The sequence below is a fragment of the Carassius auratus genome, chromosome 49 (genome assembly GCF_003368295.1).
Source record: "Carassius auratus strain Wakin chromosome 49, ASM336829v1, whole genome shotgun sequence".
Taxonomy (NCBI): Eukaryota; Metazoa; Chordata; class Actinopteri; order Cypriniformes; family Cyprinidae; genus Carassius; species Carassius auratus.
The window spans coordinates 1,611,648-1,629,715 of record NC_039291.1 but is presented as its reverse complement, the minus strand read 5'-3'; the positions used below and the strand labels follow the sequence as shown (position 1 = coordinate 1,629,715).

Below are 18,068 nucleotides of genomic sequence, written 5' to 3'. Positions count from 1 at the left end.
AACGGTGTATACATAAATAAACAACACTATCCCTCCATCCTCGACTCATTACAATCCCCTATGAGAACATCACAAAGCCCCTCACTCAGAAGACCAGCAGAGGACTAGCAGTATCTGACAAGCCTTTGTTGAGTGGGAGGATAGACACACACGCACACACACACAGAGCACAAATCTGAGAAGCAGCAGGGGATTGTGGCTCTAAAGCTCAGCGTAGCTCTAGGGCTGGAGTGGGTAAAACCCCTTGTCACACATACACACACACGCGCACAAATCCACAAGTACACTGATGACCAGGCGAAGCTGGACAGGAAACTACAGGCGGTTATGCTGTCACCGAGAGCTGCCACTGGGTGATGGGAAGGAGAGGAAAGGAGAACCACAGACAAAGGTCCAGTGAGTTGCTGTTGATTGACAACGAGATTAAGGGGTTAAAGGGTTTGAGGGAGATCGAGGTGGGACGGCAGAGGCCACTGGGGGTGGACAGAGGGGCTTAAGCCACAGCTCAGCTTTCTGCAGCTGTAATTGGACCAGGAGTGCGAGACATTCGAGAAATGAGAGATATTCCAGATGAGTGAGTGTCTTTTTCAAAAGCCTGCTGCGTTCACGTGCGATTCTGAATGTGCAGAAAAAGCTTGAACTAAGATGACGTGGTCACAGTGATGAGATCGACATGATTCAGGTACTGGCAAATGTAAAAATCAGTTTGAGTGCTTCAGAAATGCATTAGAGACATGAAGTATACCTCAGTCTATGAAGCACTAATGGCAAATTTCACCAACTATGAGCATCAAATACTAACTCAGTAGTCAAGCACGGCATTTATGGGAAAAACAACATGTACACATGTTCTGAGGAGTCTGCGATCTGTAAGAATTAAAGGTTTTTGAAATAAAGGATGCATTTATTTCATCAAAACACAGTAAAAACTGTAATGATTTCATATAATTGCATTCTATTTTCATGCATCTTACCATATAATTTATTCTTGTGATGCAAAGCTAAATTTTTAGAAGCTATTACTTAGTATTCAGTGCATCAAGGCCTTTCAGAAACCTTTCTAATGAGCTGATTTGGTTCTCAAGAAACATTTCTTATTTGTAATAACAGCTGAAAGGTTGTGTTGCTAAATATTTTTAAGGAAACCGTATATCTGAGTAGAAAGCTCAAAAGAACAGCATTTATTTGAAATACAAAACTTTTAAATGTCTTTACGGTCACATTTGATTAATTGAATGCACCCTTGATGGATAAAAATATACTTTCTTTAAAAAAAAGAATCATGCTGAGCCCAAACTTTTGAACAACAGAGCATGTATACGCATCCGGACATCTTGATATTCAGCCTGAACATTATTAATGCCTTCATTTAAAATACAATTTCTCTAATGTCATCAATCAAAAGCATAAAAGCTGTGGGATCCACACCAGCGGGGCTTTGTGCCAGGGTGTTATAGTTAGTACAGTATGGTTTCAAAAAAAAAAAAGCTGATTCTTACCAGTTTGCTGTGATGGTACTTGCAGTATCCACAGTATTTCACATTATCAGCATCTGAGCCCTGTTCTTCACACAAAAACCCAGCAAACTGAGCGCTACATTCAAAGACAAAAAAAAAAAGCAACTTTAGAAAAATTGTACACAATGCATATTAAAAATTAGTAAGATTTAAACTATTTTATATGAACTAAAGCAATTATCATATTGGCTTCAATCCATTACAGGCAAGTCTGTTGTATTTAACATGTCTTCCTATTCATTTAACAGATGGCATTATTAAGGACATTAACATGCTTATGAGGACATATAGCTGGAATGTTAGGTGTTTGCAACTCACCATGTAACGTGAAAGGCTTGTCGGCAGCCATGTTTGTTACATGTCATGCATGCTCCAGAAGCAGCTTTGCTCTCACGGCCCTGTTCCTCACAGATGTAGCATGTCTAGATAGGAAAAAGAAAAAAAAGTCGAGTCAAAATGACTCTTCACATATAGAAAGTAGATTTTATTGTATATAATGCATGGCTGCAATGGTGTCGTGATGGCGCATCCCATTAGTACTTGATTGAACATTGTTTTCTTTCCCCTCATGGTTGAGCGAAAAAGTTTTAAGCTAACATCTAAACATTTGGAAAATAGCAATTATTATTGAGTTTCAGTGATGCACAGCGATCCAACCGGCAGTAGTAAAAACCTTCATCTACAAGTATTTAATATACACACCGAATATTCACGCAATTAAATATTAACAATTTACATGACTTTCAATACTTTTCTCCTCTGATATTTGAGGATATCCATTAATAAATTAATTTTGTTGGCTCTATTCATTTCAGACCATTAAGTGTACATTTTCTTTCATCAGATTTGGTGCAGAATTAATGGCAACATACTATGTTTATCGAAGATTGATAAATGTAGCACTGAGTCCATTGAGCAAACACATTCACAGTATAGACCTAAACTCCTTACATGCATACTGTTTACAATGTTGAGCTGATTTATGAGGCTCTTATGTTGAGCCTTTGCTTTCCTAGTGATATCCAGGCTATCAGCGTGTGTCTTTCAGTGGACACAGAACTTACCTTATTATAACGTTCATGAGGGACAGACTGAAGCACAATGGGCTCCATGGTGGATACGTTGGCGAACTCCACTTCAGGGATGTAAAGAGCACAAACCACATGGGCCCAACCTAAACAAGACATGACATAAGATCAGTAGATGATGAATAAAGAAGCCAAGACTGAATTATTTTATTTCTGTGCAAAGTTGCTGTGAAAATGGAACTGGGTTTAACAGAATAAAAAAAAGTATATATATATATATATATATATATATATATATATATATATATATATATATATATATATATATTTAAAAAAAAGTAAAAAAAATAAGTCAAAATTTATCAAGATTATTATAATAAATGGATAAGTGAAACACATTTTTTTATTAATAATTGTATAAATTAAATATAAATGTAGTGATTTTATCATATAAAACAAATGAATAACATTTACAATTATTATTATTAAAATTGCGGTTGTTTTTTTTAATATTTTTATATCATATTTTTTATTATATATATATATATATATATATATATATATATATATATATATATATATATATATATATATATATATATATACACACACACACACACACAATTTTTTTATTAAGATGTTAAAAGAATGGATAATGCCAAATAATAACACATTTTCTGTTCAGTGCATATGGGGCACTGTTGGCTTCCTCCACAGTGTAGAGAAAAGAAAAAAAAACACAATTAAAGCATGTGGGCTGAGTGTGACCGCAAAAATGAAATACCCAGGTCTGGAAGAGGCAGAGGCATATTCTCTCCTGCCTAGCGTCTGGACCAAGTGTTGAACCATAGGGTGTCAGTCACAAGCACAATACACAAATATTATATCATAATTTCAGGCTACTACTAAACTTTTTCTCCCACATCAGATGCCTTTTACCCAAACTGCAAGGATTTTGATTTGAATATGACCATATTCTGAGATATGTTTGTCAGAAAAGAGCAGATGCTATAGATATCACAATGAAATTAACCAAATGAGCTGTTTATCCAGCGTGAGGGCACAATAACAGGCCTTAACTTAAAGGTGAACCCATGAACTGTCTTTGACCCCAGCCTAAAGGGATAGGGAGGAGAGTTTTGTTGTTTTGAAGCCCCTCCAAGAATCCAGCAGAAGCCTATAAAACCAGGCAGTAAAACCCAAGCAAACCCCAAAGAACTTCTAAAGCCATCAGACAGAAGGGTGGCACACTTAAAAAAAAAAAAAAAAGAGAATGATTTGCCAAACGGTCTTTAGCTGAGCATTAGGTACTCAAATAATCTTGTTCTTCATATTCTAGTTAGAAAGAATAACTGAAAAACTTTTGACTAAAGCAACAACTAAACAAAAACTGAAAGGATCAACCTGGTCTATGAACTCTTCCATGTGTTCAATTTTTTCAGTTTGCATAACTTCGCAGAAGTAACACCTGTAAAACCCTCTCCATGTGCTGGTCTGGTCACTGCTGCGGAGTTTCACTCCTCAGTTGGCCGAAATGTATAGATCTTAAAAATCTTAGATCTTAGATCTTAAAAGCACATCACGAACACCTCCATCTCACTTCTGGTTCAAATAAATACTTACTAAAATTTATGTTTCAGAAATCTTCACTCCTACTCATAAATAACGACAACACATGGAATGTTTATTCCAAAGAATTTGAAAAGGTTACACAAATTTAGAGCTAAAAAGAGATGACATGGTCTGAAACATTTAAACCATAAGCCTGGGGCAATGATGTTTCCCCTCATAGCCGTTAAACAGCTCCCCACCCCTAAAGATGGGGCATGGTCCCGTCCGCAGCTGTGTCCCGTGCCGTGTTTACGGTCTCTGAGCTGCCCTTGGCGTGAACCCAGAACATGAAGAAGAGGAGACTCCTCTTAGCCCCACAATGACCCCGCTGAGACCGCCCACCCATAAAAACAAGGTAAGAAAGACAGACACACACTTCCTAACACCCTTCGCTCAATTACTTAACTCTTGGGTTATTTAAAAACAGTTTAGGTGCATTTTATAAAAAAGAAGTGTTAAAAAAATAGGCCTGAACTCTGAATGCATTTATTCTTCGCAATATTTTCCTGAAAGCCAAAATACATTTCATTTGTTGAGGTGAGACATTTGAAGATATTTTGACTAATTAACAGCTTATTGATGAGATTCTGTATTAAACCCTTTTAACAGCAAGGTTTCTGTGATAATTAAAACTGCCAGAGGATAGCAGTGAAATACTCCATACAAGAGGAAACCAATGCACTTTCATTAGAGGCATAAAAATAGAAAGGTGTCATCTTCAACAGAGCATATGTTCTTCTCAAGGGCTTCCATCATTTTATCACCTCAATAAAACTGGGCTGGCTTACCCTATTTAAAAACAATGAGACTTTTCTTGTTGTGGAGGTAATAATACATGTCCCATATAATTGTTAATCCAACAAATGGTTTAATTTTCAAAGATTTTATAAATTATCTTATCTGTTAAACACAGTCAACCATGAAAAACATAAAGCCAAATAAAGAGCAGTACAAACCAGTGCACAGCCTTACATGTTTGCATCCTTTACGCTACTGGCCTATATTTAGCTACAGGGTGACTGCAATATATTCTTGTCTACAGCATGTAAAGCTAGAGATGGTTTTTCCTCAGAACAAGTGCAAAATAAAAACAGTCAATATAAAGTTCCATGTCTTACCTCCATTATCTGTTCGCTTCAGTGCTCCATCTTTGTGGGGACACAGCTCGCACCTCTGTGAAAAGAAGAGAAATACATGAATCCCCAATCCATCCGACCAGCTGCAGACCAGACACAGCTCTGAAGGCTTTCAGAAACTCTACTTCTGACATGGACATCAAATTAAAGCAGAGTTTAAGAGTTAGACATCTTTTTTTTCTTCTTTTCTTTAAACTAGAGAACAGAACATCTTGGCAAAACTGTAGACAATAGTTGACTGGAGCAGGAAAATATCCCTGAAGAGCTGCTTCTGTATTCAAGAATAAAATAGGATCTCTTCTGCTATAGGAGAAAAACAGGATTAGATAACATTTTTCTGAAACCCTGTGAATATAAGTGGAATGATTGAATAAAGACAGCTACTAGCCCTTTTGAACAACGAAAACAAGAGATGGTTGAAAGTGTCCTAAAGAAATGGGTAATGACACATGGTGTATTACACAGCATATCATGCATAAACACTATGACATTTCACTCATCTTTAAAGCCTGGAACAGGGTTAGATATTGGGGCAAAACATTGTGCTTGGAACCATGCCGTTACTTGCCACATACCACTATGTTCAAAGTTTTTAAACTTCTGCTCAGTCTGCTGTCCTCCTCCTCTTTGTTACAGGTGGTGGACAATCCTCCTTCTTCAGGGGTCTGCCAGCTTGGCTTTCTCCCCCTCCACCCTTTAATCTTTGGGGATGAAGTGGCAGAGCAGGGCACAAATAGGAAAAAAAAAATGGGCTTATTTTTAGTAAGTGGAGGAATGAGGACAGATGTAGAAATTTGGTTTCAAAACTATGCTTTGGGAATACAAAAAAAGCAAGTTTTAAAAATGCTCCAGTAAGAAATCTTCTTGATAGTGCAAGCGATGATTTTCACAAATCTTGGCTAGAAGCGGCAAAAAGGCCACAAAAATATTACATGACAAACCTGTGGATAATAATGGGGAAGTCCTGTTTCTTTTCAGAATGAGAGCAGTTGGCACAGAAAAAGGTCTCTAACCTAAAGGCATTATGTGGGATGCTTGTTTTGGCATGTAACTGGATCCTTCAACAAAAATGGGCACATAATTAGTTGTAACAAGTTTCCCCTTCTTGAGACTAGGTTGGGTATCATTATTTTTTTTTTTATGGTATCGGTGCCAAATCTAACCTTTAAAATGGTACTCGTGGCTGAACCGATACATTAAAAAAAGAGCCACAAAACAGGGTGACAAAGCAGTGCTGCACAATTTGGGGTAAAAAAAAAAAAGATAAATCACAATTTTCCTGGTAAAAAAAAAAAAAAAACCAAAACAAATAGTAATAATAAATACTTCTGTACATGATGTTAATCGACAGAAACTACAAACATAAAATAACAGAAGTAATAAAACTCATGACGTGCCTGGAGATGCCTAATATGGACAAAAGTGATCCAGCTGTCGGTGCAGCCGATTAAAAAGTTGATAAAAAATGCTCTGACTGATTATGACAATATATGGTTTATCGGTGTGCTTAAAACTTTATTACAGTATAAAACATTGCTTCATTGTGTGACTTCAGATCGCAAAAAATCAATTGACTGTCAAACATGGTGCATCCCTCTGCTTTCAAATGTATTTCCTGCGTTTTGCCCATTACACACAACTGTTGTAGATGCATCACCAGAACTGACACTTATGTTTCATAGCTAACTGACAGCTCACACAAGTCCCATGCACAGCCATCAAAATGCTGAGCTCTAAGGAAACGGATTTAACTGCCAACTAGGACTGGGACAACGCGTTGAGGTTATCGATTACGTCGATGCAAAAAATACGTTGACGCCAAATATGTGCATTGATTCGTCGACCTGTTTTTATTTATCTAAAAAACGTTTGCAAAACGTTTACCTTATGTGCGCTGAATATACGCGATGGCCGGATCAACATTCTATTCAATGTTATATAACCAATCCAGGGGTTTTTCTGCGCCGGCTTTTTTTAACCCAAGCTGCGCGCGCACACTCACAGTCTTCAAACAACACGAGCGCTTCTTGCTCTCTCTCTCTCCTTTGTGCATATTAATCAAAATCATTAAACACGATAGAAAAAGGGCGAAACACCAAAGTTTCACGCACGCTCAGGCACTCACAGTCTTCAAACCACATGAGCGCTATCTTGCTCTCTCTCTCTCTCTCTCTCCCTCGTGCATATTAACCAAAATCATTAGACACGATAGAAAAAGGGCGGAACGCCAAAGTTTCACGTGGAGCATCCGGAGATATATTTTTTTTCTCCATGACAGGCTGCTGGCTCCCACTGTTATTTATATTTTTTTTTTGGAAAAGCACTCTCTGTATTAGCTTAAAGCCCTCAAGTTTACATTGGTTACTGTATTCTTTCAATTGCTCTAAATAAGTATTTTGGGTGACCTTTTTTTATTGAATGCTATCTCAAGTTGTTGTCATTTTCATCTGAAAGAAGAACTTTTTTTCCGTAAGCTAGGCCCTATGTGTTCAGTAAGCTTGTTTCAGTAAGCTATGTGTTTTCAAGGCTTCAAGGTTTTATTGAATGCTATCTCTATACAAGTGCAAAGTAATGCATTCTTAGTCAGTATTTTATTTTGTAATTTTAAGAGCAATAAACATATATTGCAATTTTAAGGAATTCATGTTTTCTTTACCCCAACCACCATCATCTATTTACTAGTAGCGGAATGGCATTGTTTTTAAGCTACAGAATGTTTTAAGAAACAGTGATTATTTAGGACATTGTCATTGACTATAACACATTATAAACATACCTTTCTTTTAACAGATTTAATCTCTCTCATTGTGTTGGATGATGGATTTAAACTAGGGATCCACTGATGTATCGGCTGCCGATTTTTATCAGGCGATTTTTACAATCATCAGCATATCGGCTATATAAGGAAAAAGGCATATATAACAAACCGATGGTTTATTAACTTTGTGAAGGTACGGAGCTGCATAATGTCTGTTGCAAAATCCTAGTCCTGCTGTCTGCACTTTAATGCTAATCAAATAACAAAAGACAAAATATGGCACACTATTCTTGACCAAACCTTTGTAACTTTCAAAAGTGTAGTGGACATCATCATCTTTATTAAATTTATTGCATCCATTTTCACCCCCCCCCCCCAAAGAAAACCCACAAAACACAACACGATTATAAACATGCAGTGAATTACACAAAAAACTTATTACAACTAACAGTAAACAAACAGATCTCAACAAACTTTAAATACAAAGAACTGTGTGCTTTCATTATCTATATAGCCCTGTAGACTAGAAAACCCATCAAAATAAGTCCCGCCTTGGTAAAGGAAATCTCAGATTAAACTTAGAAAAAATATTAAAATGTATACAAAAACAAATTAGAAATTTTTTGAAGTCTGCTACAACTGAACTTTGCGGATTTAAAACATGACCAAAATACTATCATTTTGATGCCACAATTTCAAATAAGAGAGGAAGTGACAAATATCGGTATCGGCCAAGAAGTGTTTGTTAAAATCGTGTCGGGCCCAAAAAAATTGAAACTGAAATTCAGTGCAGTGCCGTATCGCGAGACGCAACATATCGTGGCCTCTGTATCGTGATGCATATCAAATCTTGACTTTGCTGGTGATACAAAGCCCTATTAGTAATTATTATTACTTGATACAAATTGCTCCACAAATGGCCAAAACAGTGATTAAATAAATAAATAAATGGAGAAAAAAAAGACATATGACCTCTGAAGCTAACTTAACTTAACTTAAACTTGAGCCTGAGCCATAAAGAAGCTTTTTGTACAACTCAACAATTCTGATTTTTTTCAGCTTTAAATATTTCAAACCTCTCACCATTCAGACAAGTCAAAAATGTTCAGTGTAATACCACATTATTAAGTCTGATAACATCTGTTATACATATAGGCCAAGAGACCTGCCAAGCTTTATTGTCTTTACATGCATGTGATATACATACAAACCAGGTTTTTGTTCAGTGTGATTTCTGAATGGTTATGTGGTTTTTATAAACATCTTAACTGCAAAAATCTGAAAACTCTAGCATTCTTAAAGATCACACAGAGAAACTGCAGTCTGAGAGTTTACACATGCACAACCTGCTTCATAATTATATGATATGAATGCAAACATAAAAATACTAACATGAATCTAAGGTATAAATAAAAGATCATGATATAAAATATTATGAAAATATGATTGCAACAACCCTAGACCAGACAATGTAACAAGTAGCATTCATTTCAGACTATACTGAGAATTTGTTTGCAGTAAACAAGTGACAAATTCAGCACTATCCCAGAGTGCAACAGTGTCATTGTGAATAGTGATGACTAGAGTGACAGATTCTGTGCTGAACTGACTAGTTCATTTGCTTCTAAAAGGTCTAAATAACAACTAAAAAGTGCATTCAAACTAAATACTGATAAAACGTTAAGAATCTACTTATTTATAATTGTCTAATGCATTGAAATGAATTGAACAGTCCATATGTAAATAAGTGATGTCATAACTGTTCCATGTGCCTGATGCATCATTAAACGAATAGTTCATCAAAAACTTTAATTTAGTTATCATTTAAAACAAAAGGAGAAATTTAAAGAAATGTCCCACTCACGGTCATCCATATAATAGATAGTGAATAACGAGCGACCAGAGTCAAGCTTTTAAAAAAGATGCAAAAGCATCACAGAATGGTCCCATGCAACACGTGAAATATATTCTGTGTTCTGGAGGTATACAATAGAGTTTGGTGAAAAACTTTAAAAAATATATATAAAAAAAAAAAAAAAAACCTGACCTTCACCATTGGTTTCTGTGCATGGCTGAGCTTTCATGAGACTGTAGTTCACTCCAGGTCACCCAGAAAAAGCAATCAAGTTGTGAGAAATCAAGATTAATAAAAACATGACACAAAATGCAATCCATGAACAAACTGTGTACTGCGATATAGTCTCATGAAGGCACAGCCATGCACAGAAAACAATGCCCAAGGTCAGGATTCTCATTAAATAATAGATTATACTTTGGTTTGTTTTTCACCAAACTTGGTAATCCCCCAAAACACTTGGAATATAAGGCATCTGTTCCATGGGACCATTCTGTGATACTTTTATTAAAAGTTTGACATTGGTTGCTTTACGCTGACATTATGGATGAGCATGAGCGTTACATTTCTCCTTTTGTGGTCTGCAAAAGAAAGAAGGGCATATGATGTTAGAACAATACAAGGGTGAGTAAATGACTTATTTATTCTTTTTTGGGTGAATTAGCAATAGCTCATGAAAGAACTTCAGAAAGGATGAAGTTTGTCCATGCATACCTTGAACTGGCTGATCACAGGGAATTTCACCGAATGCCTAAATGTCCACTGAATGCCTGTCTGACCTTCTATCCTGTTTATTATAATATGCCCCCTATGCTAGCTACCAAAGCTTTTGAAGTGAAATCTAGAAGACCAGTTCAAATTATCAATTCTAAATAATATCATCTGTCAAGTGGAAACTGTAAACAAACCCACAATATACAAAAAGAGGGGTGAGATCTGGACTATAACAGATTTGTATAAAGATAAGGAAACTCACCACCCTGGCAGCACGTTCCTGTGATTCACATTTCCTGCAGAACCAGGGGCCTGTGGGGACTTGGACAATTCCATAGCAGGCTGAAACAACAGGAATGAAGGACATATGAGTTGAAGAGACTTGCTTCCAACTAGGGCCGCACGATAAATCGCATTCGATATTTAATGCGCATCTTGTCAGTAAAGCTGGTTCTGTAATCTCCATCACCAGTGTGCTTTCACATGGAGCAGCATTGACTACACATAGCCGTTGTTCACAGGAAAGCTACGCAAAACATGATCCTGCTTTTGCGCAGCTTGTCAGTTAACAACAGTGTAGTTAATGCTGCTCCATGTGAAAGCACACAGGTGATGGAGATGCATTCAATTTATCATGCAGCCCTAAGTGGTCAAACGATATTGTTGTTTTTTTTTGACAGCCAATGCCACCATCTTAAAGAGCAGGGTGGGCAATATATATATATATATATATATATATATATATATATATATATATATATATATATATATATATATATATATATATATATATATTTATATTATCCATATATATAGATGGTGGAATGACCTCCCAATCTCAATTCGTACAGCTGAGTCTTTACTCATTTTCAAGAAACATCTAAAGACTCATATTTTTCGCCTGCACTTAACCTACTAACACCAGTACTTTTCCTTTTCTTGTCTTTTTCATTTAATAAAAAAAAAAAAAAAAAAATTATATATACCTGGCTATGCGTTCTATACTAGACTAACTGAGACTTGTCATGGCACTTGTATACTGTTGTTGTTCTCTTGTTGACCTGACTGCTTCTATTGTTCTCATCTGTAAGTCGCTTTGGATAAAAGCGTCTGCTAAATGATTAAATGTAAATGTAAATGATGTGGCATCTTAAATAGAATAAGATATGCAACATATTTCATAGTATTCTAAGCAGTGATAAAGGCTAGTAATGTCAAGCAATACTACGAGGCACTAGAGTGAGGTCGTTAGACTGTATATAATAAGGTGAGTGCTTGTCTGAAGTAGTAGTTAGGTTATGGTATAGAGAACGCATGTTTCTTTGTGGCTACCTTGAACTGCTGATCTAAAAAGTCCTAGTTGGGAAAACTTTGGTTTTAACATCAACATGCTTATTTTAGAATGTGGGAGGAATGTTTATATATATTTTTTTTTTGGTATTTTCTATTTTTAGAATAATTTTCCTTTTACCTTCTCATTTCATTTTCTATGATGTGTTTGGATACTTGGCAAATTGTTTACTTTGTTCAATCGGATACCATTTGGTGTGCATTTTTGGGGGATTCCTCTGTGAAGTCTCATCCATCTGCCAGTCGAAATTGTGAAAGCTAAAGCAGAGCAACTTATTTCAATGCACTCAATGTTTTTCTTCAGAATGAATAACTTCTTTTATCATGGAACGGATTATCATTTCTCAGATAAGAACTCTGAGACCATTTATTTAGTGTAAAATCAAAGACAAGGTATTAATAATTGTTTAATGTTTCTTATATATATATATATATATATATATATATATATATATATATATATATATATATAAAATATTTTCACTTGAACACATTTAGCATTTGAGGAATAAAACACAACAAAAAGAAATACTGTTTGCTTAAGTACATAAATCACTTTACTTGATCTTAGTGGTGAACCCTCATTTGTGGCTAATCTATGAAGATAACAACAAAGGTTAAAATGCAGCCCTACCATTTTATAAGAGAAGTCGCTGACTTCTTTCCACAAGTGGGATACAGCTTAAATCATTTCTCATTCATTCCTATGGTATATGATTGAAATGTTATGCCCCTACCATATTGTGATGCCATGTGTCCCGGCTCGATGAGACAAAACCAATAAAACCCATTACCAATGAGGTATTTGTTGCATTAGGTGGGGACATAATTACTGATTATAATGACTTATACTGACTTTTTATACATTGCATTGAATATCGCACAGAGTAAACATTAAATAATTTATGATTGGAGAAACGACAACAAGCGCTACTCTACACTGCTCAAAACCAGGCGGCAAGGAAGTCGACCGGAAGTTGAAGTCGGCTGCGTGCTGCCATCTTGTAGCAGAACTTCACTTGCGTTAGCAGTCCCATTGACTCCCATTCATTTTGGAGTCACTTTGATAGCTAATAACTTTACATCTGAGGTGTTTAAAGACTCCGTTTGTCCTTTATTTATTTCTAAAGATACACAACAATGTATAAAGGGCTCCATTACCTTCTATGTTACATTATGGCCCCGTAGAAACAGTTTTTGTAAAAAATAGGCTAACGATTGCGTCATAACCACTCGACTCTCTGTGACAGGAGGAGAATCTCGCAGGCAATTAACTTAATATGGCGTACTGGCGTTAAATTTTAAAATACTATACAAAATAATTAACCAGAATACTTACTCCTGCTCACTCACGACAAAGAACTCCCCGCTCAAGCTCGCCGTCTCTGCAAGATTAACGATGGCAGTTTGCACGCACAGCTACTAGAACATTTACATCTGTCAGACAGGTTGCTGACGTCGTCAAGCTTCGTTTGAGTCTGCGCGTCAGAAACGGAAGTGCTAAAAAACGCTAAAAATGAGCTTCAATTGTCTCAGTTGAGTTCCAATGGGGTCGCTGTGTCCATTTTTTGTACTGTCTATGCTCAAAACTCGTGTTTGAATCATCAGTGGCAAATCCTTTAAATATGAAAACATACTTACAGGCTGCGAGTAAGAAGCGCCAAACTTTCCTTGCAAAGTTGGAACTGCCCCACTTTATAGAAACAGTCTGTAGACGGCATTGTAGGCTACTTTCCCAGGTTCAGGAAACAGTCCTCCAAAAAATGTGCTGCGCACACATCTGAATATTTGGATTGAACTATTCTGGAACAGTGTTAACTTAACCACTGATTTCTAGTTGTGTCCCATTTTGGAATGCCAAACAAAATAGTTTAGCTTTCACACCGAAACACACAGCGTCTCCACAACATGGCAGCGGCAACAATACTACTGCGAGAATCAAAGTTACGCCGTCTTTCTTTGCATAAACATTTGGCCAGTGTTATGCATGTACACATGTGGGAGTGCATTTAGATGAGGTGCTTTAGGAAGGTGTGGACGAGTCTTAACTTTTATAAAGAATATTTCTTTAGGGGTCTTATCTATTCACAAACAGCGTGTAACACTCCAAAGAGAAAGGAAAACTTGAAATCACATCACATGACCCCTTTAAGACAATCTCCTCCATTCTGCTCTATGAATCTTGTCTTCCGCAAATGCTTACCGGAAAACCAAAGTCCGCTCAAATTTCTATGTAGTATACTTTTTCCTGTTTGCAATAGCACTACTGTGCTGTAACATGCTGTAGTACTGGTGTACTGGGCAAAACTGGTAAAATGACACTACCCTCTTGTGATGCTCTGCGCTCATGCTCTGATAATAATTATAGCTTTGTAGGATTATACATTATTTGGATAATTAGTAAAAAAAACTACAAAAAAAAAAAACAGTTATATCCGCTCTGTTGCACAGAACTTAATAAAGATAATATTGATATTTATTATTATTTTCTCTCTGATATTATTGTGATACTCTGAATAAAAGTGTGGTTATTTTATTGGTTTATTTTTTATTTTATTTTTATTCACTATCATTAAAATTACAGAGTTATTTATAACTTTATAATTATAAAAGTTCCTCAAGATATTGAGGAAGAGTGCAAAGAGAATCTTTTCTGGTCCACTGAAATTTGTTGCATGTTTACTCAATTTTACATACATACATAAATATATATACAAATCTGGAAATAGAAAAACTAATCATTGACTATTTATTTTTATTGCAATTTCACACCCTAAATAAAATACTATAGATGCATACAAGAATTCCAATCTTTGCTTTAAAGTTATTTTTGAGTAAATGCAAATAAATATATGTTTCCACTTATCAGAAAACGATCAGTGACAGACGACAAACTAAGCAAATGTTTTTCAGCCAAGGTCATAATAGACAGCCAATATAAAAACATTACAAAAAATCTCTTTACTCCAGGCTTGTCAAAACACTAATAATAACATCTGTCTACTCGACAACTTGACCCTTTTGTACTTGATCATCTTCTGTGACCTACAAAACAGACCCCGAAGAAAGAACCGACAGCAGTTGACACCAATTCTAGGATATTATAAATCCAAACTGCTGATATCAGATATTCATATAGTGTGAATAGATGTATCAAAGTTAATCATTGTATGAATGACAAAACAATTCTTAAAAGATTTTAACAGACTAAAATCATGTCATGACTTCAAAGAAAGGTTTTATTAATAATATGATTTCTTCTTTACATCTAATACAAGATAAAAGTTGTATTCGCATTTGTTCGCTTAATTTTTCTCAACAAGCACAACCTTCTTGGAACCAAGATACTTGTTAACTATTTTGGTGAACTGTGTCATTTGAAGCGTCATACATCCTAAAATAACACAAGACAAACAACTACACGCATAGAAACCAATGAAGATCCCGGAAGTTGACAGCTTTGCTGACTAATGTTAGCCACAAATGAGTATTATCAGCCATGCTGTTACAACCTTGTAGCGCTCGTGCTAGCACAACATTAGCATTTCAAAAAGCCTACGGCAAATCGTTGCTTCACAACAAACGTCCCACCTTAAAACACCAAGAATTAACCCCTTCAAATATTTTACATTTCTTAACTACCATCCAAATAACACACATCCTCTCCAGCGGTAAAACTTAGGTCACACTGACTGTGCGGTAGAACTAAGCTAAGCTAGGCTATGTTGTGCTAAGCTAATTCCCTAAACACAACAGAGGGAAACTTATCAAAACATCAGCCTGAAATAACCCGTCCTTCAAGAAAAATAAGAGCGTAGACGTTTATATTTACCTTGATGGACGGCAACGTTACAGCCGTGACCGTCGCAGTAGACTAGAGGGTTTTCGGCCCAGCCTCTCTCATCCGAGCAAACGCAGCAGCCTCCGATCATCTCCTTCATATTACTCGCCGAGTCGTCGTCTTCCTCAGCCAGATACAGCTCGCTGGATACCATCTACCATCAGCAGCGCATAAAGACCAACAAAAAAGCGGTCGGTCGTTTGTCTCACGAATCCCTATCTCCCTAGAAAACCGTATTTTATGTCCCATTTCGATGAAAAGCCATATCTAATTTTATTGAAGGCGGTATTTTTTTTTTTTTTTGCGATATGAGGCGCGTGTGCGCGCATGCGTAAAAAAGCCGAACAGGGGGAGGCAGCTAGTTAGAAGAGGCAGGGCTGTTTGATCCACGCGGCGGACGCCATAGAATTTAACTGCGAGCAGCTACAGTGCACTCGAGTAAGGTATGATTTTAGCTATGCCACGGCCTGCAGCGTCTTCAGCTTAACACAGACGAAACTTACAAGAGAAGTCTAACATAATATAGGCTTATCTCTGTAGAAAAATACAATTTAAATCAACGTCTTGTACACTTTAATGCCCTTGGAATGGATCATACTACCTTCGAACTGGAAGCATAGCGGATTAGCCTGTGATTTCTACTTTGCAGGGCGCTTACGGTCGAAGTGATAAGAGAAACATCCAATGTGTGCAGACAGTGGTTGTACGCGAGGACTGGACTTTCTGTAAGCAGGTTCTGGTTACACAAGTCAAATTTATCTTCAGAGGTTTTCCTCGAAATATAGGCCTAATCCATATAACTTTTCAAACTTTATAAGTTGTACATATCTCCTTTATTTAAACGTTCTGGTAGATGAGGCTAAATAAATGAATGATACATACAGTGTACGTTTGAGCTCAAAATTATAGTGTGCTCATTCTCAACCATTCTAATAACAGATGTGTAGGGAATCTCGGATTAAAGAAGAATTGTTTCGTTCTTTTTGTATATTTTTATAGCCTAAATGCTGAATACAACTGGCAATTTCACAGAGGAAAAATCAATTAAATGGCCAACGGTATAGGCTATGACCAGTTTGGCAAATTTTAGATGTTATTTACATAATTAATCAAAAGCTTATAGCTTTCCGTTCATGTGGGTACATTTCCGTAAATTTAATGCTGCTTTAATGCTGTGGGACCATGAAAAACAGAAGTAGATGCCTTAAATTTTAAGAGAAATTAATGAACAAATTAACACAAGGCCTAATTTAAACCCAATTCTGAATCGATTGTTTTGACGTAGACCTTGACCCAACCGATTCGGAGCCCCAACGAACCTGCAACAGTTAAAAACATGTGCCTTCTGTGTAAATTGGGTTAAAACGTCGCTCATTAATATGAATAGCCTATGAAAATACTTTAAATTCTAATGTTGACTTCTCCTCACATTTAATTTCTTCCCATTCTAGACAAACAGGGGCTTTAAAGTACACAACATTAAGGATAGAATCTTTTTATAGATGACACGAATTTATGAATGTTAACGCAAAGGCAGCTTTTGGCGTTTTTTGATCAGGTCAGTCTAAAATGTCCATAATCTTCCTGCATGCGCATTATTTATCAGCATAGCCTATGATTCACAACCCTTACAGCATTAAATGAACTAGCCTACGGAGTAACATATAGATATTTCGACCTGTAATGATTTCCATCAGAATTCTTTCATATGCTTGTAGGCAAGTTGATGATAGACAAAGCTTTTAAATCAAACTGTGTTATTGATAGTATATAGACTTTTTTTAAATCTGAGTTTACGTTATGCTGCTTCAAAAAAAAAAAAAAAAAAAAAAAAAAAATTGGAATTTGAGACCCGAATTGCATCCAAAACGGGTGATGCCTTAATAGCATCATACTTTAATCTGTGTCTAATCAATACTGTATCTGCAGCAAGAAACATCTTATCTGATGAAAATATTTAACATAATATTTCATATGCACATTTTTAAATAGTACCTTATTTATGCTTATTGCTTTTTTAATCATGAAGGGTTTAACGATTAAATATTCTTCCGTAACGCAAGGTGTTAAGGTCTGTGACGATGCTCCAGATCCGGAGCCGTAATAGAAAGAGTTTGCCTGTAGCACGAGTTCTCTTTTGCGCAAAGACTTGTGGGTAATTCAGGGGCAGGCACATCCACATGCAGATATGACACGGCAGGGTGAAAGGTTATTTCAACCCACCCCCAACCAACTCACTCTGTAAATTCAAGTTGCAT

At 36.3% G+C, this 18,068-nt stretch overlaps 1 protein-coding gene across 6 annotated transcripts in view; it reads right to left on the bottom strand.

The window, feature by feature from the left end:
- LOC113066016 (protein AF-10-like) overlaps nt 1-17,552 on the bottom strand; it is a 46,690-nt gene extending 29,138 nt beyond the window's left edge. Inside the window, exons 1-7 of one of the 6 annotated variants that reach the window (XM_026237573.1) lie at nt 15,802-17,552; nt 10,882-10,961; nt 5,868-5,993; nt 5,275-5,329; nt 2,582-2,691; nt 1,836-1,939; nt 1,500-1,593 (exon numbers count right to left, since the gene is read on the bottom strand). In XM_026237573.1, coding sequence (XP_026093358.1) covers nt 1,500-1,593; nt 1,836-1,939; nt 2,582-2,691; nt 5,275-5,329; nt 5,868-5,993; nt 10,882-10,961; nt 15,802-15,964 — 732 coding nt within the window. In that variant the 5' untranslated portion in view covers nt 15,965-17,552. The remainder of the gene's footprint in view (nt 1-1,499; nt 1,594-1,835; nt 1,940-2,581; nt 2,692-5,274; nt 5,330-5,867; nt 5,994-10,881; nt 10,962-15,801) is intronic. The other 5 variants (XM_026237574.1, XM_026237575.1, XM_026237576.1 and 2 more) reach the window with 5 other exon arrangements.
- Between the last annotated feature and the right edge of the window lie 516 nt (nt 17,553-18,068).